Source organism: Tachyglossus aculeatus, chromosome X1 (genome assembly GCF_015852505.1).
Source record: "Tachyglossus aculeatus isolate mTacAcu1 chromosome X1, mTacAcu1.pri, whole genome shotgun sequence".
In the NCBI taxonomy this organism is placed as follows: domain Eukaryota; kingdom Metazoa; phylum Chordata; class Mammalia; order Monotremata; family Tachyglossidae; genus Tachyglossus; species Tachyglossus aculeatus.
The window spans coordinates 75,460,679-75,484,110 of NC_052101.1; the positions used below are offsets into that span (position 1 = coordinate 75,460,679).

General features: G+C 43.5%; 1 protein-coding gene across 4 annotated transcripts in view; it reads left to right on the plus strand.

Moving 5' to 3' along the window:
- ARHGEF3 (Rho guanine nucleotide exchange factor 3) overlaps positions 1-23,432 on the plus strand; it is a 104,387-nt gene that overhangs the window by 11,246 nt on the left and 69,709 nt on the right. The window contains exons 1-3 of one of the 4 annotated variants that reach the window (XM_038740074.1): positions 11,946-11,993; positions 12,978-13,340; positions 14,678-14,839. In XM_038740074.1, coding sequence (XP_038596002.1) covers positions 14,756-14,839 — 84 coding nt within the window. In that variant the 5' untranslated portion in view covers positions 11,946-11,993; positions 12,978-13,340; positions 14,678-14,755. Of the gene's footprint in view, positions 1-10,900; positions 10,942-11,885; positions 11,994-12,492; positions 13,341-14,677; positions 14,840-23,432 lie in introns of those variants that run through there. The other 3 variants (XM_038740072.1, XM_038740073.1, XM_038740071.1) reach the window with 3 other exon arrangements.

Consider the following 23,432-nt stretch of genomic DNA (forward strand, 5'->3'; position numbering starts at 1 on the left):
AGTGGCAGCTTTATTAACAGAGATGGGAAAGTTAGGAGGAGGGAAGGGTCTATTTACTTCGAGTGCATTTTCTGATATTTAGGGCTGCTTCAAAAACATTTCTAATTGAAATCACTTTGGAAATGTACTACAGTTCTATGCAATAGCAAAGATTGTCTCTCAAGTCAATCAAATCACCTATGCTAGAAAACAAACATGGCCCCTTTTGGTCTTTTGTCACGTAAAACGTTTAAGGAGTAAGAACAAAATTTTTCATTGAACATATTACAGAACTGCTCTTGTGTACTATGGAAATTTTTATTGGAATTCTTTGCCACTTGATCTCCATTAATCTAACGTTTTTAACAAAACAAACCTGCAGAATAAGTTTCTGTTACTCAAAAGTCAAATTCCATTGTATATTCATGTGCTTAGTTTTGTTTTCTAATTGAAATTAGCTGAAAGTAATGGAGTATGAACCCTTTCCTAGTCTCAGAGGTGTCTTAATTTGTTGCTGTTTGCTGTATTCTTTTGAAATCCCCAACCTTCTACATTTTGTAGATTTCAGGTAATAGTATCCCTGGTTACCCAGTAATTGCTGAGTTAGAAATAGTACCCATCAGGACCCCATTCAAGATTGCAAATAAGCCTTGCTTTACTGACAGCAGCTTAGAACTCATTGCACCTCCTAGTAAGCATTTAAACATACCCACTGTGCTTTAATTTCTGCCAATCAAACTTTGCAGCAAAGACCAGTTGCTTCTGATTGCACTGCCTTTGTGCAACATTTTGAGTTATTCAGCCACCCACCAAGTCCTGGAGTATGGGACAATAGCAAAGCTATAGGAGTTGATCTTAGATTTCCTACTTCTAAATCAGAGTGCCTCACACTGTACTTTTCAGGTTCCATTATTCATTTGCTAGTAAGATGTCATTAAAAAGCTCAAAACAGGGTATGGTCTTTTTTCTTTCAACTTGATTTTAATCAAATAAAGCATGTATAACTAGTTCCTTTTTACCTTTGAATATTCTCATTTAGCACATGGTTTTTGTTCTTCAGAATGAAAGGGCAAGGTTTTTTCTTTTGGTTCAATATGTGGTTGTGGGTATGTATTCTCATCTATTGTGTAGAGATTCGAGGGATAAAGACACTTTGTTGTTATTGGGGTAGATTGCAGTTGCAAGTTTATTATCGTGTTTTTCTGTTCAGCTTAGGCCTCCTTCGTAGCATTGCCTCCTCAAAAGCAAAGCAAGGACAGTAAGTGCAGCATTTGCATTTTTCTCTTCAGAATAAAGTACACTAAGCTTAACCATAACTCGTGTTTGGTTTAGAAGGTTGTGAGGAAACCAGGGAATGTTTGCCCAACCATGCATCCCCAGTCAGTCAATCAGTGGTTTTTAAGAGCTTACTGTGTGCCAGGCTCTGGGAAAGTACTATAATAGAGTTAGTAGTTATGATCCAGAGAAGCAGCGTGGCTCAGTGGAAAGAGCATGGGCTTTGGATCAGAGGTCATGGGTTCAAATTCCGGCTCTGCCAATTGCCAGCTGTGTGACTTTGGGCAAGTCACTTAACTTTTCTGTGCCTCAGTTACCTCATCTGTAAAATGGGGATTAAGAGTGTGAGCCCCCGTGGGACAACCTGATCACCTTGTAACCTCCCCAGTGCTTAGAACAGTGCTTTTCACATAGTAAGCACTTAATAAATGCTATTATTATTATTATTATTATTATTATTGTTATTATTATTATCCCTGCCCTCAAGGAGTTTAAGCTCTGGAAGTGGTGGGAGTCTAGGGTTTAGATGATGCCAAAGTACTGAAGGAGCAGCAGTGGAAGGGTAAATGCAGGTTAATTATGGAAGGGCTCCTGGAGAGATGTTGTTTTAGAGGACTATGAAGAGAGGGAGAGCTGTGCTCCGAGAGATGAGGTGGAAAGAGTTCCAGGCAGAGGGGAGGGCTTGAGCAAGAGGTCATAGGGCAAGAGAGACAAGAATGAGGCACAGTGAGTAGGGTGGCTTGAAAGGAATGAACTATGTGAGCTGGGTTGTAGTGAGAGAGGAATGAGAATAAGTAGGGGGAGAGAGCTGATTGAGTGCCTTAGCACCTGTTTGGTAAAGCACGCTACAGTGTTGGAAGAAATAGTTTGTGTGGACACCACAGAGAGTACTAGAGCGTGAGTATTCCGTAACGCTGCGTTTTGCGAGAACGCAAACCCCTTGTTATGGAAAGAACTATGTGTATTGTTTTAGATTGTAGGTTTTATAAGTACAATACTCTGTCAGTTCTCATTCTACCACTTCAACAGCTCCTTCTCGAGTTGCCTTTTCTGTTCATCTTTGTCTCCTCACCCTTTGACTGTGTGTGTCCTTCAGCTCAGGTCTAGGTCCTCTACTCTTCTCTCTTTACATTAACTCTGAGTCATTCATTTTATTTCAGCTACTAACTCTATGCAGGTGACTCCCAAATCTACATCTTCAGCACCGATCTCTCCTCTGCTCTCATTTCCCCCTGTCTTTGGAACAGCTTCATTTTAAAGACCAAACAGAACCTTTAACTTAGGATGTCCAAAACTGAACTCCAAACCAATTCCGAATTTTCCCATTTCTATCGACAACACCACTAATTCTCCTGGTCCTACAACTCACAACCTTAACTCCCTCATGAAAGCCCCCAGTATTCTAAAAGTTACACTCTGGAAGTTTTGATTGCTTGGTCATTTTGTATGCACTAGAACAAACTGACTATCCTACAATGTGGCCAAATCAATCATATTAATTGAGCACTTACTGTGTGCAGAGCACTCTGCTAAGTGCTTCGGAGAGTACCGTATAACATAGTTGATAGACGAGTTCCTTAAAACCAGAAAAAAACATATACCTTGCCGAGAAAGTATTTGATTAGACAGCTGCCTGCTCTGCAGAAGGAGCAAGGAGAAGGTTGGCAAGAGATAAGAATCAAGTTTTGCTTTTCCAGAGTGGCTGTATGGCACCCTCAATTTGTTTTATGTTATTTTATTGTATTTCACAGTGGTACCTAATCAAGGAGCTTATGCACACTTTTTCATAATAAAGCATAAGCTGTTTGTTGTTCCACACCAGAGAGCTGGGTTAGGGAAATCCTTGGCTGTATTTGGACTTCATAGGTCAAGTTATCACCAAGATTATCTGAAGAGCAATCCCCAAAGTATTCATCAAATAAAATACCTACCCTCACTTCTTCCTTATTAGCTTTTTGGAATTACTTTGTCTGGAATCGGTCCGCTCTGAGCTGGAGTTATTTTTTCTTAATAGTATTTGCTAAGCGCTTACTATGTGTCAGGCAACCACTACTGGGATAGGTACAAGCTTATCAGGTTGGACACAGTCCCTGTTCCACATGGGGCTCACAGTCTAAGTAGGAGGGAATAGGTTTAAACCCCATTTTACAGTTGGGGAAACTGAGGCACAGAGCACTTAAGTGACTTCCTCCAAGGTTATACAGCAAGCAATTGGCAGAGCCAGAATTAGAACCCAGGTCCTCTGACTCCCAGGCCTTTGCTCTTTCCACTAGGCCATGCTGCTGGGGTGTTTAGGAGCTCCAGTAAGACTTGCTCTGGAGCCTGGCATGGGAGGTAGGGGAATTGTATTTCCCAGGGTAGTCCAGTGCACTGCATTTAGTGGGGGCTCGAAAAATACAATCACTATTACTGCTACAACACATTGCTGCTACTCCAGCTCGTAGTTAGAGTCCCTGTTATCAGAGGTAAGAAGAAGACAGGTGCGCTTTAGAGTAGATGGGTTCTTGAGAGTTTGTGTTGGGTTTGGCGGTGCTGAAGAACTATGTTCGTTCATCCTCCTTACCTGTATTTCAGATAGGCCAACATGTTGGAAGGAAGGTGTTCTGGCTCCATAGGTGAGAGCCTGTGTTAACTCATTCTTTCATAGCAAGTCAGATTCTTAGTGCTTCATTGTTGAAGCATAGATTGCCTTGAGTAGAAGCTGTGTGTACAGAACAGAAAACAAATTTGGTGCCAAGATGTATAGAGGTTAATATTTTGACTTCTCTTTTTTTATGGCAGTGTCCATGAGCATGTCTGGGCATGGCTAAAATGTTTTTTGGGTGAAATATTGGCATTAACTAAAAGGAACTTATCCAGGGGGGTGGGGGTGGGGGCAGAACGGGGGGCAGTTTTCCCTTTTTGCTCGAAGTTAAGTAATGGTAACATCCTGTGAATGAAACCTTGAGTGTGGTTTTCTACTAAACTTCCAATATTTTAGGAATATTTATTAGAAGCATTTAATCTTGGGCCAATTTAACCAGTAGCAGACTAATAAAATAACAATTTTGGGCTTGCTGCCAGGACAAATGTTGACTTACCCTTATAATGTTGACTAAAACTAACAACTTTCAAAGTAATTGAAGAGTGAAACTGTGGCCAAAAATATGGTGTCTGAAACAGTGGTTCTGTTTCATTTTACTGGCACCTTTGAGGGATTACATTTGTAACCTAGACTGTGCCCTGTTTCAGCTTTCAGAGATTTCCTTATTTTTCAGAATTAACTTCCTTTAGCAGTAATGAGAGGCGAAGTGTCAAAGAAGGGTATTAGAAATACTGTGACTACTTTTGGACTGCCTGGAGAGTAAGGCTAAAATAAAAAGAATAAAGGTAAACTGTTTTTTCAGGCCACTATCTGAAACCAAAGCATGTAACACAGTCAGTACATCCCACTGCATTTGCTACCTGGAGATTGTTCAATGCCAATCTCCTTCCGTGGCTCCTCACCACCTCATCCGCATCCATTTATATACACTGGTTGGGTGACATGTCAAATTCCAAAGGTAATTATTATGTAGCAATATTCTTTGTGTAAAATTAACAATGGCTTTGAGAAACTTTTGGAAGAGGTTTGGTGGATTGTAGGATAGATACCATAATTTTGTCAGGATAGGCAAACGTGTGTGTATATGAATGGAGTATTTTGAAAAAGGGAAAGATCCAGTTGTAGCGTAAAGCTGATCAGGTTTTATAGTCTCTAAGTAGTTGTGCAAATTAGCATATGCCTAGAAGTAAAAATATGTTCAGTAAGGCCTACAGAAAGGCAAGCAACAAGGCTATCTCTTCTTTCTAGGCCCTGTTTTTGTTGTTTTAATGGGAAAGTGTGTCTGTGGGTGGTCTGTGAGTTTCTTGCCTCAGGCAAGCACTGTACTGTCCATTCTGTTTCCAGGAAATAGTAATAATCATATCAGTCATTAGGATTTATGAGCTCAAGGTGCTTACAATCTAACAAGGGAGACAGACACTAAAATAAATTGCAAGCAGGGAGAAGAAACAGATAAGTTTATTAGTGTTATCAGGTGTGGGGAGCCATCAGGAATTAGTCCGGGGGAATGAGTACCCAAGTGCTTAGGTGATGTGGCAGTAGAGGGGAAAATAAAGTGGGAAGATGAGAGATTAATCAGGGAAGGCCTCCTGGAGGAGATGTGATTTTTAGTATGGTTTGAGGATGGGGAGAGTAGTGGTCAATCAATCAATGGTACTTATTGAGAGCTTCCTACATGCAGAGTGTTGTACTAGTGTTCTGTCAAATATGAAAATTGAGGGAGTTACAGGCAGGAGGGGAGAATGTGAGCAAAGGGTTAGTGGTGAGAGAGATGAGAACGAGATACAGTGAGTAGGTTGGTTTGAAAGGAGCACAGGATGTGAGCTGGGGTGTATTGGAAGAGATGCTAGAATAAGTATGGGGGAGAGTGCTGATTGTGTTTCTTGGAGCCAATCGTCAGGAGTTTCTGCTTGATGCAGAGAGAAATGGACAACCATTGGAGATCTTTGAGAGCTGGGGAGATATGCAGAAAATGATGTTTTAGTAAAATGACCTGTTCAACAGAGTGGAGTATGGACTGGAGAGAGGACAGACTTGAGACAGGGAGATCTGCAGGAAGGCTGATGCAGCAGTCAAGGTAGGATATGACAAGTGCTTGGGCAGTTGTGGTGGCAGTTTAGATAGAGAGAAAGGGGCGGATACTGGAGGTGCTGTGAAGAAAAAACTGATAGAATTTGGTGACAGAATATGGGGTTTGGAATACAGAGGAGTTAAAGATAATGCCAAGGTTGTGGGGTTCAGTGAGAAGAACCTTTTTCTAAGAAAGTCACAAGACCATCTTTTGCCAAAGGTGAATACAAACCTCATGAGTTTGCAAAGTAAAATGGCTAAACTAGCTAATGCAGAAACTAAATACAATGGTGTGGCAAATATCTATAGATGAAGGTACTAATGAGTCCTCAAGGAATTGCTCCTGGTTTGTTAAGTTCAGTAAGAAAACATAACAAGAAGACATTTTGTTGAAATTGGTAAGGGAAAAACAGTCTGAGTGGAAACCTCTTTGCCGACCTTTCTTAGAATCTCATTTATGCATTGCAAACATCCTATTCAGCAGATCACAGTTTCTTTTGGAATTTCTGTCTTATATTTGGCCTCCCATCTACTGTACTCTTATGCTTTGACACATAGCTGGCTCCTACTCAAATCTCACTCTGAATTAAGGCGGTCACTGATTATTCACATCCAAAATTATTCATTTCATGCCAGCAATCAAGGAACGAATACTGTTTCAAGTTAGAAGCGACTGCACAATGTTGAGGTACAAAAGGGGCTGTTTCTCCATTCCTTTTGCCTTATTCTCAAACCATGGTAAGATCATCCTGCAAGATCCAAAGTCAACAAAAGGGGAGAGAGTACTGATTTTAGAAGTTTTCTTTCCTTAAGGAGTCAGGCTTTTTTTTTTTAAAAAAAAAAAAAAGCAAAATGAGAAGAGACTCTGGTGTACAGTGATTTTTCTTTTCTTTTAAATCCTGGGTGAAAAATCAAAATTGACTTCACTTGATTGCTTTACCTAGTGGAGTGTGGTGATGAGAAGGCCCTAGGTGGGCTTGAATGCAGAATGAGACTAAATGGAAAACTAATCAATAAAACAGATATAACTCATTCTGACAGCTGGGCTCTGGTGTCTGATTATAGGGGAATACCCATTATACCAATCAAAATGTCCAAATTTTGAAGTTGAGGGAAACAGGGTAGGGTTTCCATTCCTAGCACCCGTATGACATTCCATTTGGTATTGTTCAATATTAATTTAACCAAAAGTTTACTGAGATTCAATAGCAGTAAATTGCTTTTCATTGCACAGGTTTCCCCACTAAAATCTGTGTATCAGTTTTTACTAAAATCTGGGAATATTTACAAGAAATAATGTCCAGTTTTCACACCTATTCATTCAAGTCTGTTCACTGTACTCTATGAAGTGAGTTACTATCATGAAGAAATTTTAATGACTATTTCATTTATTTTTGTTGGCATTTTTGAACCAAGCATAATGTAAGCATTCAGGAGGTTTGGTGCTTACAGAAATATAGGAATTGGCTCTGCAGTTATAGAGTAACTCTGTATATGAAAATGAATTCAAATGGAAATGATAGTACTGCATATGAATGATCAGGAATCATTTGCATGGTATTAGTAATGGGCATATGGCCATAAAAAAAATAATTAATAAATGCGAAATGCGATGTCAAGGTGAACTCATTTTTAGAAAAGTAATTTTTTGAGGGGGATAGGTTTTCATAAGGAAATAATAAGTGATGGGGTAGTCATGAAACTGAAAGCATTGGATTTTTTATCAAGAAGATTAGATGAAATTAAAATAATTGGGGAATGGGATACATCCATGATGGATTATTCCTGAGTTGCACACTAAACTATCTCATAGAAAATAAGTAGATACCTCCTTTATCACTGAATTCCATGTAATTCTCTAAAATGAAAATCCATGCTTTTAAACATCCTGGGAATGAAAATTTTGTGAAGCTTTGTTCTGACTGCATTAATTTATGGTCAAGAGCATTTATCTGGTAGTAACCTAGTGTGTGTGCTCATCAAATCTACAAACGCATGATCAGCAGTGTTGCCCAGAAGTTGAATACATTCACCCTGACTGTGAACCCGCTGTTGAGTAGGGACCGTCTCTATATGTTGCCAACTTGTACTTCCCAAGCGCTTAGTACAGTGCTCTGCACACACTAAGCACTCAATAAATATGATTGAATGAATGAATGAATGAAGTGGCATGTTTTCAGTTACTCTTCCCTGACCCTTTTGAGGAGAGTATATAACCACTTGGAAGTAGTGTTGCAATGTGATGTCTCCTTTAGAGATAGAAATCTTGAGTTTGATGATGCCAGACACTAAGTTCTTACTATATGCCAAGCACTGTGCTGACAGATGACCCATTCAGACTCACCTTTTCCAGGTGTCTGTTCATTTAGCTTTTAAGAATATTCATATTTTAATGTGAAAGTATATATTAAATTAAATATGAAACAATAAATCTAGATGGTAAGTTCCTTGCAGGGAAGGTTGGTGCCTCTTTAGTAATATTATTCTGACTTGTCTGAAACTGAGGACGAGACGCTACTCTTTTTTGTGCAGCATTGACAAGCCACTTGCTCTGTTATCAGTTCAGTGACTTTAGAACTTAATGTAGGAGAAGATAGTCCTCTTACAAAGGACTTGAACTGCCAGAAAAATATTATAGAGAAGTGTGTCTTTTGAAGGACTAGGGATCTCTAGAGGTGGTTATTCAATGCAGTGATGGTTTTAAGGGAACCAAATTTATGTAATCTTGTTGTGGGCAGGGAATGTGTCTGTTTATTGTTGTATTGTACTCTCCCAAGCAGTTAGTACAGTGATCTGTACACAGTAAGCGCTCAGGAAATATGACTGAATGAATGAATAAATACTCCAGTAACGTGGACTTTTTTAATGTTTTGCGAATTGTGAGTTGGTTTTTACAATTTTTTTTAATAAAACATTTCCATCAAGAGAGGGGAACAGAGTTACAAAATTGAGTCTTTTTTAAGGCATATAGAATTGGCTCATTCATTTTATAGTTTAAATTATGCAATTGACTGTATAATTTTATATTAAAGTAGGTAATTCTAGCATTGCAGTAGTTTTTTTTTTTAAATGCCAGTTCAGTACCTTAGTGGAAAACATGACTTCCAGGCCCTTCTTCACCACCCCCACATTTTTTTCCACCCTGCCTTTCTAAAAGAAAAATAATGTTTGTAAATAAAAGATATGAATAGTCCTAGGGCTTTCAGCAGGATACACTCAGTAAGTCTAACCCTTTCCCGAGTCTCCTGATGTCCATCTGGGTTTTTTTCTACCACACATTTCAGATTTCAAAGGCCTGACTCTGAAAACAAAACTGATTGTTTTCTAAATTTAGCTCAAATTTAGGTTGGTAGGGTTGCTAGACTATAAATCACACCCAGAGATTGTTTTCTATTGTCTTTCTGCAGAATATGACAGCTTTTCTGCATTGGGTTTGTTGTGCTGCTATTCTCAGAATTCACGGTTTAATCTGAACACATTTATCTTGAAGGCTTTTTTTAGCCAGTAGTAATATTTAAGTGGATATACACTGAGTAATTGTAACATATAGGTACACATACACAGTTACATATTTGTCTTTTCTTTTCCCAATGTCCTTAGGGAATATACCATCATCTATCTTTCACTTAGGTGAGGAATGGGGTTCATATAAACCCAGTAATATATAAATGTTAAGGTTTTTTAAGAGTGCTTACCCTCATTAGAAATTTACAGCAGCACACAGATAATTTTCCGGTGTTTCAGAACATATTGTTGGGTACACAAGAATGTCAGATAGGCAAAGCAGTCAGATGTTTATAAATCCAAATCAGCATTCCATGTAAAAATCAAATTCTAATTACAATCTAATTAGCAGCACCCCAATCAACATGGCATGCTTATGTCGCATTTCACATGCCTAACAAGGCTGCAGAGAAAAATGGAATATCAGTCTAGCCAAGTAATGGTGAAACAAAGTCAGCAAAACCTTGGAGAAGGTAATGCAGCAATTAGGGAAGAGCTGAATTTCTCAGAGGCAGTCTGCTGCATGTGTCTCTTTTTAAAAAAAAAAAAAAAAGAAAGAAAATGAAATCCTCATTTGCCCTTCACCTTGCCTGACTGTAGATCTGCAATGCATTCAACAATCCAGTGACTTTAGCAATAAGTAGAGACGTAGAGTATCCAATAATCTCCCCTCACCCAGAAGGTGGAGTACAGTAGCACACCTCTGACCCAGACTCTCTCTCTCTCCCTCCCCAAGAACTTCTATGTCCCCTCACTGCAGTGCAGTGAGACTGAGAAGAGGCAGCCTGTGCCATATAGGGTAGTAGGAGTGCAGCCCTGGCATTCTGAGCCAAAGCAGCTGATGGCTTAGGAGCCATTTAGAGGAGAATTACGGTGGAGGCTTTTTTGTGTGTATTCAGTATGCCATTGGTGCTGCATTGACGCAAAAAAAAAAGCAAACACTCCTTTGGGAAGCTGTGTTAAAGGAGCTGGTTGCTGGAAAGGAGTGCTTCCAAATGACACTTTCACCTGAAAGCCAGAGGGATATTTATTTTTTTCTGGTCATTTAGATGTTTGTTAAACTCCGTATTAACTAATGAGGGAAATCATCTCTGTCTGCGGCTTTTAGCATTGGAATACCATGTTTCAGGAGGTGTCTGGAGAAGATCCTACTTTCTGCTCTGTTTGCTGAGAAATAAGTGAAGTACGTGGCAGACTGGACTGAGCCTTAGTCACTGAGGCTCTGCTAATGGAGAGACATCTGATGGTTAGCACAAGTGGTGAAGTTGCCACAACCACCTGTGGGGGCAGGGGAAGTGTTTCGAATATCAGGAAGGATGAAAAGTCCACATTTCAAAAAGGATTCTTACCTCTGAGCCTCGCATCAGAAATAGAATGACATGAGACATTTGCGCCAGGATTTGTCCGAGAACCAGGAGTTCTAGGATATCCCCTGAAACTTTGTAAACATGGCTGAAAAAGAAAGATGAGCAGCATTAGGATTTCCCTGGACTATGATGTTGGGCGAGGTTTGCCCCATCCATTGGAAGGTTTGACTCTTTTTCTGTCAAAAGTTGCCTTCTCCATGTGCTGCTCTTGATCCACTAAATGTCAGATGGAGGTTAGGAGGACAAGGGTAACTGTTCTATTTGTACTTTTACAGTTGTCGTTTAATCTTTTCTTTTTCCCCCACAGAATTCAGTTTCTGTTGATTTCTGTTCAGCTTCTATTGGTGGTGTTCTTGTCTGCAAAACTAATAAAGCAGGGCATTTTTCTTCCTAGGCATTAGCCATGTTGGGGTTAACTTTCAGGGGTGATTTTAAAATGCAGTGAAAGAAAGTGATGTTTTATAGTTGATATTTGCCTTGTTATAGGTTTTATTTTACTGATTGTTTTTATTTCAGAAGACTGAGCATATTTTAAATTCACAAAAGGCACAAAATGTATTTTATGTCTGCAAAGTAGGCTTTTTATTAGACATATATTTTCATCTTGCTTATGTTAAAAAAATAAAACCAAAACCACACAGAGTGCATAAAAGGAATGCTGAGGGAATGGCTCAAAGGCTGGAAGTGATAGGAAAAAAAAAAAGAAAACCAAAACACAACTGCCATGCTCTTACTTTCCTGAGAAGGTCAAAGTGTAGGGAAGTCGAACAGTATTTTATTTTAATGTGGGAGGGAATGAGGGTATCCCCAAAACAAACCATTTCAATGGGAAATCGAGATAAAGAACTGTTATATACACGGACACCCAGAGCCCCTTTCCCATCTGTTCCGTTGCCGGCAGTGACTTCTACAAACATGCAGATGTTAGAGCGACTCCATTCTGCAAGTCCGGAGCAGAGATAATCTGTTGGACTCTGCTGAGTATGGTTAGCGGTGCAGTTTACATTCAGCCACTGTGACTGTGGTCGCCATTTAGCACTCTGCTGCAGAATCATGCCCTTTTCCTAATTGCTCTTTTTCTTTCTTCCCCTACCCCTTTTCTACAGGAACCTAGTAACAAACGGGTCAAGCCTCTTTCGAGAGTCACGTCATTAGCAAACCTCATTCCTCCTGTGAAAGCAACTCCATTAAAGCGATTTGGTCAAACACTTCAGGTAAGGATAATGGGGGTTTTTTATGGATCCAATTATGAGAGGCACATTGCAGACCTGGTAACATACTTTCTGAACAAAATTATTTCTAGGCTCCTGGTCACGTATGAATGACTTAAGTTCAACATAAATAAGGCGTATATTTTTTTTAGGAGAAAAGGAGGGAACTAGAAATAAATAAGGACAGTTTTCAAATAAAAAGCACTGAAAAAAGTAACAGTGGAGCAGCTGCAGTCTCTCCAGTGGTAACTTTAGATGTCATTGCCATTTATCCTTCCTTCTACTCCTGGGCATGTATTTATCTCAGATCCAACTGTCACTGAGTGCCACTTAGGAAATCACACTGCCTTTTGAAATGAAGGATAGTTCACCAGTTAGACAGAGCACTGTTATTCCTATGAAAAAATTGTGCTGAAAGAGAAATAAAATTTTGTTCAAGGGGGTGGTGTACCATCAAGTATTTTGGAATATTATCTGTTGTTTACTAAAGCTTTTTGTTGTTGTTGTTGTTTTGGTAACAAAAGTCAGTGCTTGAGTACTACTCCAGCCAGCCTTTTCCCATTTGATCAGTCTTTCTCCCTTTTCCCTTCTCTCAACCTTCTCAAAGTTTTCCTGCTTGTCATACTTTTGCTAGGTAGTAATGTAATTTCTCCAAGTTGTTAACCCCTGGGTGAAATCACTGAGAGAAGAAGGTGAAGATGACCTTACCCCAGAGCAAGTGTGTATAGTTTTCCTTCTTATTTCAAAGATGACACTATTGGTGGTGATCACTTTTGGAGAGAGAGTGTGTGTGTGTGAGAGAGAGAGAGAGACACCAAGAAGACCACTTCCCTTCTCCATAGAGCAGCTGATTGTGTATTCTACTGCTATTCATTTTCCATCTGTGTCCTGTCCAGATGTTTTGTTGCCACAAATTTATCTTCAGTGCTGATAGACCACATTTCAGGACCTCATAGTTGGCGAACTTGTCCTGCCATTGGCTTGTAGGTGATGCTGATGAAACTGCTCAAGAAGCTGGATATGATGTGCTGGCTCCGGGTCTCCCAGCCATATAGTAGGTCGGTCACTACCACCACTTTGTAGACCTTCAATTCTCTCCAAGGTGGGTATGGGTCTTATCAGCTCATCAATTAGGTAGGTCCATTACAGGATGCCAGAGAGGATCGGAACTGCTGTGAAAAGGGACTGCCTTGCCGGGGAGGAGACCCGCCCAGATAGATCCAGGCCCTGCCCTCATCCAGGGTACTCGTGCAGTGTAGCCCCACATCCAGATTTCCTTTCTCCGCTAGAGGAATCACACTCCAAACTGAAGCTCCTCCTGTGAACTTCAGAAGAAGCGTCTTCTGCAAGGTAAGACCTTAATGGGGCTAGGGTAAAATAGACATGTTTACTCTATCCCCTCTTCTTCCTAACCGATGTGGTACCTTACCCTGGGTGTCAGAAAGCCCCCACTCTGCCACCTTCCTCCTCCACGTATGCAGGTTGTGGAAAGAGGGACGGTCCCTGGGAGACTGTCTCCCCAGCCTCTTCTCTAGTCTGCTAGGATCAAGGTCCGTTCTCCCCTGTATCCACCAAGTGTTCGTTCTGCCCTTGAGGCAGAACTGTTGTACCTCCCCACAGAAAAGAACATGGCAGCAGGGAGGGAAAGGGGCCCCCAGCCTGAGATTTCACCTCCTTCTCTATTCTGGGGCTGATTTGCTTGCTTCCTTGCCTGCTTGCCTGCCATTCTCCCCATCTCCCCATCCCCCTTGCCCTAGGGGGAATGGAGTCCAGCCCCTCTCCTCCCCTCCATTACCTCTCTTTTCAGCCAACCCTGGAGTGTGGGAAGGATCCCAGGCTCCCTGACCTGGGGAGCCTCCTTCCCTAGCCTCTGACCCATCTTCACCCCTGTAGTGGTCCATCCCAACCCCTGCCTCATTACACAGCTGGATCCCCACCAGTTCATAGGCCTTCCTCATCACCAGGGTGGGAATTTTCGTCTCCTCCCACTGTCCTATGCTAAACTTAGGTGGCAGAAAGGGAACCTCCAAGTTATAACTGGATCAACCCTTACAGTGGCAGCCACTATTTTGGATAGTTATGAAGGAGACAAGAGTGACCTAACTGCTTCCTTTCTGAATGGTGATTGGTGAACGCGTTGTTGGGTAGGGACCTTCTCTATGTTGCCGACTTGTGCTTCCCAAGTGCTTAGTACAGTGCTCTGCACACAGTAAGCGCTCAATAAATATGATTGAATGAATGAATGAAAGGACACACAGATGACTCTCAAGAGTACACCAGCCCTGCTGTCCACTCCTTCCTTCTTTAAAGAAACCAGCTACATTTCCTGCTGAAAGAGGGTATCACCTCAGCCTTTTAAAAGGCAAAGCCAATTTTTCCTGCTGGAAAAATGGATCGATCAATCCATGGTTTTGATTGAGCACTTATTGTGTGCAGAGCACTGTGACTGAGCACTTAATCACCCTCCTCTGAGACTGGAATGGGAAAAAGAGCACTCAGGGGTGAGCTCACTTCTCTGGGAGGGACTGGAGGATGCAGCCTGAGGATAGGGACCCTTGAAGGGAGAGTCACCAAGGAAGGAGCTCCCTTCCATGGGGATTTTCCCTTTAGTCTCATTTAGCAACTTGCCTAGAAACTAAAAGCCAGCTATTTCGCTGCTCTGGTGGCTCTCCTCTTCCTCCTTGTAGGTGTAATGGCTCCGACTACTAAGCTTGATAGCAGCCTGACAGTGCCTAGCATGTGGATCAAGGCTTTCCAAGGACCAGATGGCGCAGTGCAAGTGTTGCACGGGCCCCGTCACTCTACTGGAGTTCGACGTGCCCCTGCCACCCGTGGGAATCTTAGATGAGGTAAGCCGCCCTGTGCCGACCACAGCACCAGCTGACTCTGTCCCAGTTCCCTACTCAGTACCCCTGCCTTATCAAAGATAACAAGAGGCTCTCACATTGGCAGGCAGCTTGGTGTCAGCCGTGTTTCACTCATTATGGGACCCTCTCCAGGATCTGATTTCCTCCATGGTCTCCCAACAAGCTCTTGCTGCCCCACCTCCACCAGTCCCATCTCCCTGTGGTCCTGCCCAATCATCATCATCATCAATCGTATTTATTGAGCACTTACTGTGTGCAGAGCACTGTACTAAGCGCTTGGGAAGTACAAGTTGGCAACAAGTTGCCCAATGGGGAGGGAACCGCGCCAAGTCATGGAAGATCACCTCATCTTCCAGGTCCTCATGCTGCAAGAGACACAGCACAGAGACCCCCTCCTCCAGGATTCACCCTCTCTTCGTTTCTGGCAAGAAGTGAATAGAAGCAGCAAGAGACCTCCTCTGTATCATTCCAAGATGTCTGCTCCTGGAGAAATGGAGGAAAAGTGTGTTCTCAGAGACTGGCCAGGCACTCTGGGCCCACAGAACAGGAGCGGGACTCCAGTTCTCCACCCAAGAAATCCAAGCAAATGGCTCCATCCCACCCTAAAATGAGGGCATCATACCTAGAGACTTTCCAGAAGGTCTCTCATCCCTAACCCTTTTGGTAAATGGAGGAGAAGCTGTATCCGGGGATGCAGCAAAGTTCCCGAGGACCCTGGAAATCAGTGGCTTTGCCAAAGATGCTGTGGAGGGCCAGGAAAACCCAACCGTGAGCCTCCAAATGCAGCACTGCACCCCATGCCCAAAACACCAGGCCAATCCCCTCACCTGGTAAAGCACACTATATACCCAGTGACCAGAATGCCCAGTTACCTCTCCTACTTTGCCCAATTCAAAAACAAAAATGATAAAAAAAAAAACAACTGAGGAATGAAGTACAGAACAATGTGCCCAAGTTATACTCCAAGCCATGCAGTCAATCATCATCAATGGCCTGGACACAGGAACTCTCCAGCCCCAGAGGCTGAAAGATTCTCATAAAGAACTGGCCACGTATCTAAACCTAGCCAACCTCCTAAAAAGAATACAATCCAACATCAAGGTAGCAAGCAAAATGTTAGCTGGGACCCATGTTGGAAGAAGAAAATTTACCACCTACCAACCCTGTAAGCAGAGCCCAACCGAAAAACGCATTGCAGAGGGAAGACTGCAGAGTTTCACGAACAAAAGATTACTCATAACCAACTACTAGAACAACAGCATTCCTACATATTGAGAGTGCTTAAAATTTACCTAGACTGAGCCTGAGAGAAACATTGGAGCATCGTGTAGTGGATGGAACACGGGCCTGGGAGTCAGAAGTTCATGGGTTCTAATCCCTGCTCCACCACTTGTTTGCTATTTGACCTTTGGCAAGTTACTTCACTTTTCTGTGCTGGTTACTTCATCTGTAAACTGGGCATTGAGATTGTGAGCCCTACATGGGACAGGGACTGTGTCCAACTTGATTGGCTTGTATCCACCCAGCACTTAGTGTAGTGGCTGGCACATAGTAAATGCTTAACAAATACCATTATTATTCATAGTAACAATAATAATAATAATAAGAGAAGCAAGGGCCCTATGAGAGAGAAGAGCCATAGAGTCTTCCCAGAAAAGAAAGAGGCATGGGCGGCTTCCTTGTCTCCAAAATATCAGGCATAATCAGGCCCATCCTGGGTCTTAGGGAGATGGATTGTCTAATGAAGAAAGACTCAAGATGGTCTTCTGGCAGAAGGTTGTCCCCACTACTTGTACACCAAAGGGGACCTTGAGGATGCCCACCACTATAGCCAATATACCTTATCTGCTAGAGCACAGGCTTGGGAATCAGAAGATGTGGGTTCTAATCCTGGCTCTGCCACTTGCCTGCTGTGTGACCTTGGGCAAGCTACTTAACTTCTCTGTGTCTGTTACCTCATCTATAAATGGGGATTAAGACTGTGAGCCCCACGAGGGACAACCTGATTACCTTTTGTCTACCCCAGCACTTAGAACAGTGCTTGGCACATAGTGAGCACTTAACAAATACCAGTATTATTGTTATTATTATTATTAACATCATCTCAGATTCTAAGAGGGACACAACCATTTCCAATTCAAGACCCTGCCATTCATTCTAATCTTGGCTTCTTGTGCCTTCATCATGTGTTTGGTTACCTCAGTAACATGCCTCAGGAAGACAAGAGCCCATATATTCCCATACCTGGGTAGACCTAGCTAACTAGCTCATCAAGAGCTGAATAGAATAATCAGCTGAGGGAAATTACACATAACCAATACCATCCTTATGCAGCTGGACTTCAAAATAAATCTCCCCAAATCCCAATTTGAAGCAAACCATTCAGTGGCCTTTGTCAGAGCCCAGTTCAATTCATACTATCTATAGAGTTTGCTGCCAGAGAACAGAGCCAAGGGCATCACAGAATCCATTGTTCTCCATTCTGTCCTTTCAGGGATACCAAGCATGAACTTTTCTGGAGCTGCTGGCTCAGTGGAAAGAGCATGGGCTTTGGAGTCAGAGGTCATGTGTTCAAATCCTGGCTCCGCCACTTGTCAGCTGTGTGATTTTGGGCAAGTCACTTTACTTCTCTGTGCCTCAGTTACCTCATCTGTAAAATGGGGGTTGAGACTGTGAGCCCCACGTGGGATAACCTGATGACCTTGTATCTACCTCAATGCTTAGAACAGTGCTTTGCACATAGTAAGCGCTTAATAAATGCCATTATTATTATTATTATTATGTGAGGCTCCAAGGTAAACCACAATTTGTCTTGAGAATCAGTGGTCCCAGGTTTCTCATCACCTTTCAAAAAAGATCAAAATCAGCAGCCCAGTCACCAGTTCCTTACAGAACCTCATCTCCGGAAAGAATTAGAGTACTCCACTGAACTAGATGAGGCTCACCACAGATGTCACTAATTATAGGGCAAGCCCACACACAATGGAAACTGGCCCATGGCAGTTCATTTTGGAAGACAAATCCCTCCATCAGTGCCCATGGAGATGAGAGGGGTACCAAACAGCTTCAAAAACCTTCCCAGCCCTCCTCCAAAGTATGCACATCATGATGCAGATGGACAATCAGGTATACAGGTTTATGCAGTACGTAGACAAGTAAATGGAGACCTATTCCTGGCCATTTTGGCATATTGACTTTGAATGTTCGGCTGTGAATACTCCAGAATAGACTGGCTATTATTATTCTTCCTGACAGGAACGGGAAACACAATTGCAGGCAACCTTAACAGACGAGCAATGAATGCCCCTAAGTCAACAATAAGCAGTTGAGTGGCAGACTGCCTCTTTTCACGCTGAGGCAGCCTGGATACAGATTTGTTTTCCATGGGGGAAAGCCAAATGACCCAACTCTTCAACTCAGCTGCCAAACATGCCTTTAGCATCCCCTGGACCAAGGGCCTCCTATATGCATTTCCCCTAACTTTTGTCATCTCACAGACTCTCACAAAAACTGACCCAACAAGGGGTAAGTTTCATCTTGCTCTCTACCAGTTGACTCAGGCAGGAATAGTTCCCCTCGATCATGGAACTGGTGGTAGGCACCCTCAAAATACTCAAACTGGAACCAGACACTCTCACTCAGGGCCAAGATCACAAGTGATAACCTTACCAGCACACTCAGACTGGTTCCTAAAAGCACAGAGAACACCCAGTGGGAAGGCTGGGAAGCACTGGCCTCCAGAATACTCAATTTGAGAGGAAAATCCACAACGAAAACCTTTAGGAAAAAGTGAGACAGATTTACAGCTTCTTGTGCATGCAGATGCCTCTGCCCCTTCTCTGATCCCAACCAACTGAAGTACTTCCTGAACCTATCTCAGTCCGGGCTCAAATCCTCATCCCTTGATTGTTAACTCCCTGTGAGCAGAGACTGTCTCCAATTTATAGCACCTTTGCATATTCCCAAGTACTGAAAATAGTGCTGTGTATATACAAAGTAGGTGCTCAATAAATGAGAGTAATAAGTAATAATCACCTGTCAAGGTGCACCTAACAGCAAGATCCCATTTCCAGGACGTGCAAGTCCTCCTGGGTAGTAAGATGTCTAGTCAAGATCTAGTCTCCTATCTAGTCTCCTATCTCCAATCCTATGCAGCGTCAAAGTCATGCTGTTAATTAATTAATTAATTGATTGATTGACTGACCATCTTTACACAACTGACCCAGGAGCTGCTGAACCACCACACTTCTGCTCCTCAAAATTTCTCACCTGGAAGGCTCTGTTTCTGATGTTTGTGACTTTCACTAGTCGATTCAATGAGCTCCAGGTTCTGAATTTCCATGAGGACGGGGCCCTAGCTTTCTCCATAAGACAATAACCGGATTCCACATATTACCTCCAAGTCTTCTTCCTGAGACCTTGTGGTGACAGCAGAGGAGTAGAACTGAACACCCTTGAAGGCCAAAGAGAACTGGTCTACCGATCTACTATCTGGCCAGAACAAAACACGCCGGGCAACAAAAGCAACTTTTTCTTGACCTCCATTGCTACATATAGTTGAAGCAGTTTCCCGTCAGGCCTTTCCAAGGGGCTCACAGACCACATCAAGTTCTGCTACAGCAAGGCTGGCTCCCAGATGACGGACTGGCATTAAATCAGGGAACAATCTAACACAGCAGCTGATCTTCAAAGTGTACCCATAAATAGTGCATGGCAAGCAGTAAGCTGGCCCATATCATGAACCTTCACCAAACACTATTGCCTGGACCTAGAGCCCAACCAAGAGACTCACTTTCATTGATTACTCTTTCTAAACTTGTTCTAATAATGACCTCAATACCCCCACCCGGGGAACATCTGAGGGCTCCAGAGTCTTCCTAATTGATGAACTGATGAGCCCTAAACACACCTTTGAAAGAAAGAGAAGTTACGTGCCTGTAACCGTCATTCTCCAGAGGTGTGTGGTCTCGCCAGCTCATCATATCCTACCCACCTAACTCTCAGTTGGGGCCAATTCCTCATCATGTTTGTTTATAAACAAATCGATTGTGTTTTCTGGAACCTTACCACTGTGGAGGAAATCTGGAGAGGGAGGGGCTACACTGCACAGGTACCCAGTGGGGAGGGAGAGTGAAGGAAGGCCTGGATCCCATTTGGGGTTGGGGGGGGCGGGGTCTCAGGTCACCTCGCGGGCAGAGCAGACCCTGAAGTGTTTCACAGCAGTTCCGATCCTCTCTGGCATACTGGAAGGGACCTACCTAATTGATGAGCTGATAAGACCACACTCCTTTGGAGAACAAGGTTACTGGTAAGTGATCTCTGTTTCAGATTAGAGTTCGATGCCACATTGGTTCCATACTCAATCTGCTAGCCACTCAAGGGACATGAGGACCTTCTTGATCTAATTCTCGGTTTCCCTGACAGACCACCTCACTTGACAGTGTGCTGGCTAGCTAGAAAAATTCAGGGACAGGCTTCATCTCCGAGTTGTCGATATAAATCTTTGGTTTCCCAGGTGTGTGTAGATAATTGTCCTTTATGCGCAAAGGAAGTGCCACTGGTGGTAAAGTCCATCTCAGAGTGTGTATGGCTGACGAGGCCAGTGTGGGACCTCCAGTCCCGATCATGCAGTACATATACAGACTGTCGCATTTGTTGTTTGAGACATCTGGTGTTGCTTGCTTTTGCCTCTTTGTCTCATGATCCTCTAGTCAATTTAAAGTGCTGCTCCTTTCTTGATTGCAGTGTGTTGTGCTGTTTTATCTGCCACAGTTGTCTCACAGTTTTCACCTGGGGTGCAGTATTGTCTGAGGCTTTGTTTTATTGTATCCTTAAAATGGTCCTCTGTCCCTTCATTGTGGTTGTCGAGTTTCAGCTCACCACATGGCAGCTCTTTGGGCATCCTTCTTTCACCCATTCTCCTCCTATGTCCCTCCCAGTCACTGTGTTGAGGTGAGCATGCCTTCCAATCAATCAATCAATCAATCATATTTATTGAGCGCTTACTGTGTGCAGAGCACTGTACTAAGCGCTTGGGAAGTACGAGTTGGCAACATATAGAGACAGTCCCTACCCAACAGTGGGCTCACAGTCTAAAAGGGGGAGACAGAGAACAAAACCAAACATACTAACAAAATAAAATAAATAGAATAGATATGTACAAGTAAAATAAAGAAATAAATAGAGTAATAAATATGTACAAACATATATACATATATACAGGTGCTGTGGGGAAGGGAAGGAGGTAAGATGGGGGGATGGAGAGGGGGACGAGGGGGAGAGGAAGGAAGGGGCTCAGTCTGGGAAGGCCTCCTGGAGGAGGTGAGCTCTCAGTAGGGCCTTGAAGGGTGGAAGAGAGCTAGCTTGGCGGATGGGCAGAGGGAAGGCATTCCAGGCCCGGGGGATGACGTGGGCCGGGGGTCGATGGCGGGACAGGCGAGAACGAGGTATGGTGAGGAGATTAGTGGCAGAGGAGCCGAGGGTGCGGGGTGGGCTGTAGAAGGAGAGAAGGGAGGTGAGGTAGGAGGGGGCGAGGTGATGGAGAGCCTTGAAGCCGAGGGTGAGGAGTTTCTGCCTGATGCGCAGATTGATTGGTAGCCACTGGAGATTTTTGAGAAGGGGAGTAACATGCCCAGCGCGTTTCTGGACAAAGACAATCCAGGCAGCAGCATGAAGTGGGGAGAAGTGGGGAGATTGAAGTGGGGAGAGACACGAGGATGGGAGATCAGAGAGAAGGCTGATGCAGTAGTCCAGACGGGATAGGATGAGAGCTTGAATGAGCAGGGTAGCGGTATGGATGGAGAGGAAAGGGCGGATCTTGGCAATGTTGCGGAGCTGAGACCGGCAGGTTTTGGTGACGGCTTGGATGTGAGGGGTGAATGAGAGAGCGGAGTCGAGGATGACACCAAGGTTGTGGGCTTGTGAGACGGGAAGGATGGTAGTGCCGTCAACAGAGATGGGAAAGTCAGGGAGAGGGCAGGGTTTGGGAGGGAAGACAAGGAGTTCAGTCTTGGACAGGTTGAGTTTTAGGTGGCGGGCAGACATCCAGATGGCGACGTCCTGAAGGCAGGAGGAGATGCGAGCCTGGAGAGAGGGGGAGAGAGCAGGGGCAGAGATGTAGACCTGTGTGTCATCAGCGTAGAGATGATAGTTGAAGCCGTGGGAGCGAATGAGGTCACCAAGGGAGTGCGTGTAGATCGAGAACAGAAGGGGACCAAGCACTGAACCTTGGGGAACCCCCACAGTAAGGGGATGGTGGGGGGAGGAGGAGCCTGCAAAAGAGACTGAGAATGAACGACCGGAGAGATAAGAGGAGAACCAGGAGAGGACGGAGTCTGTGAAGCCAAGGTCAGATAGCATGTTGAGGAGAAGGGGGTGGTCAGCAGTGTCGAAGGCAGCTGAGAGGGTCGAGGAGGATTAGGACTGAGTATGAGCCGTTGGATTTGGCAAGCAGGAGGTCATTGGTGACCTTTGAGAGGGCAGTTTCTGTGGAATGTAGGGGACGGAAGCCAGACTGGAGGGGGTCAAGGAGAGAGTTGGTGTTGAGGAACTCGAGGCAGCGCGTGTAGACGACTTGTTCAAGGAGTTTGGAAAGGAATGGAGAAGCAGCATGGCTCAGTGGAAAGAGCCCGGGCTTTGGAGTCAGAGGTCATGGGTTCAAATCCCGGCACCACCAATTGTCAGCTGTGTGACTTTGGGCAAGTCACTTCACTTCTCTGGGCCTCAGTTACCTCATCTGTAAAATGGGGGGATTAAGACTGTGAGCCCCCTGTGGGACAACTTAATCACCTTGTAACTTCCTCAGCGCTTAGAACAGTGCTTTGCACATAGTAAGCGCTTAATAAATGTCATTAAAAAAATGGTAGGAGGGATATGGGGAGATAACTAGAAGGTGAGGTGGGGTCAAGAGAGGGTTTTTTTAGGATGGGAGAGACATGGGCATGTTTGAAGGCAGAGGGGAAGGAACCAGTGGAGAGTGAGCAGTTGAAGATGGAAGTTCCATGCTGGGAGACTGACATTCTTCCAGCATTGGCCATCTTTGATTCTGACTTGCCATTGGCTATTGAGTATGTGTTGCTGATGGAATGGTTCAGTGAGTCAGGCATGGCATCTGTGGATCGGGGGAATCTGACAGGTCTTTTCTGAAGAGAAGGTGGGAGAGCATAGCAGCTCTGTAGGCCTTCGACTTGGTCTGAAGCCCAATACCATGTTGCCACAAACTTTGTTTGACAGCCTCCCAAAGGCAGTGCAGACCATCTTGACTTGGTTTTCTACTTCCTTTCAATTAATCAATCAATCAACAATAATATCTTGAACACTGACCTTGTGCAGAGCATTGTATTAAGCGCTTGGGTCACTACTGTTGTGACCAGCCATTGAGCTGCCTAAATAAGAGAATTTTGTAATAGCATTTTTCTCTGTATTGCTAATGTTACTCTTTGGTCGTGTATTGAGCTCTCCTGAAGCAGGCTGATACATGACTTCAGTTTTTTCAGAGTCAGTCAATCAGTGGTATTTATTGAAAACGTACTGTATGCAAAGCACTTAGGAGAGTACAGTGCAACAGAGTTGGTAG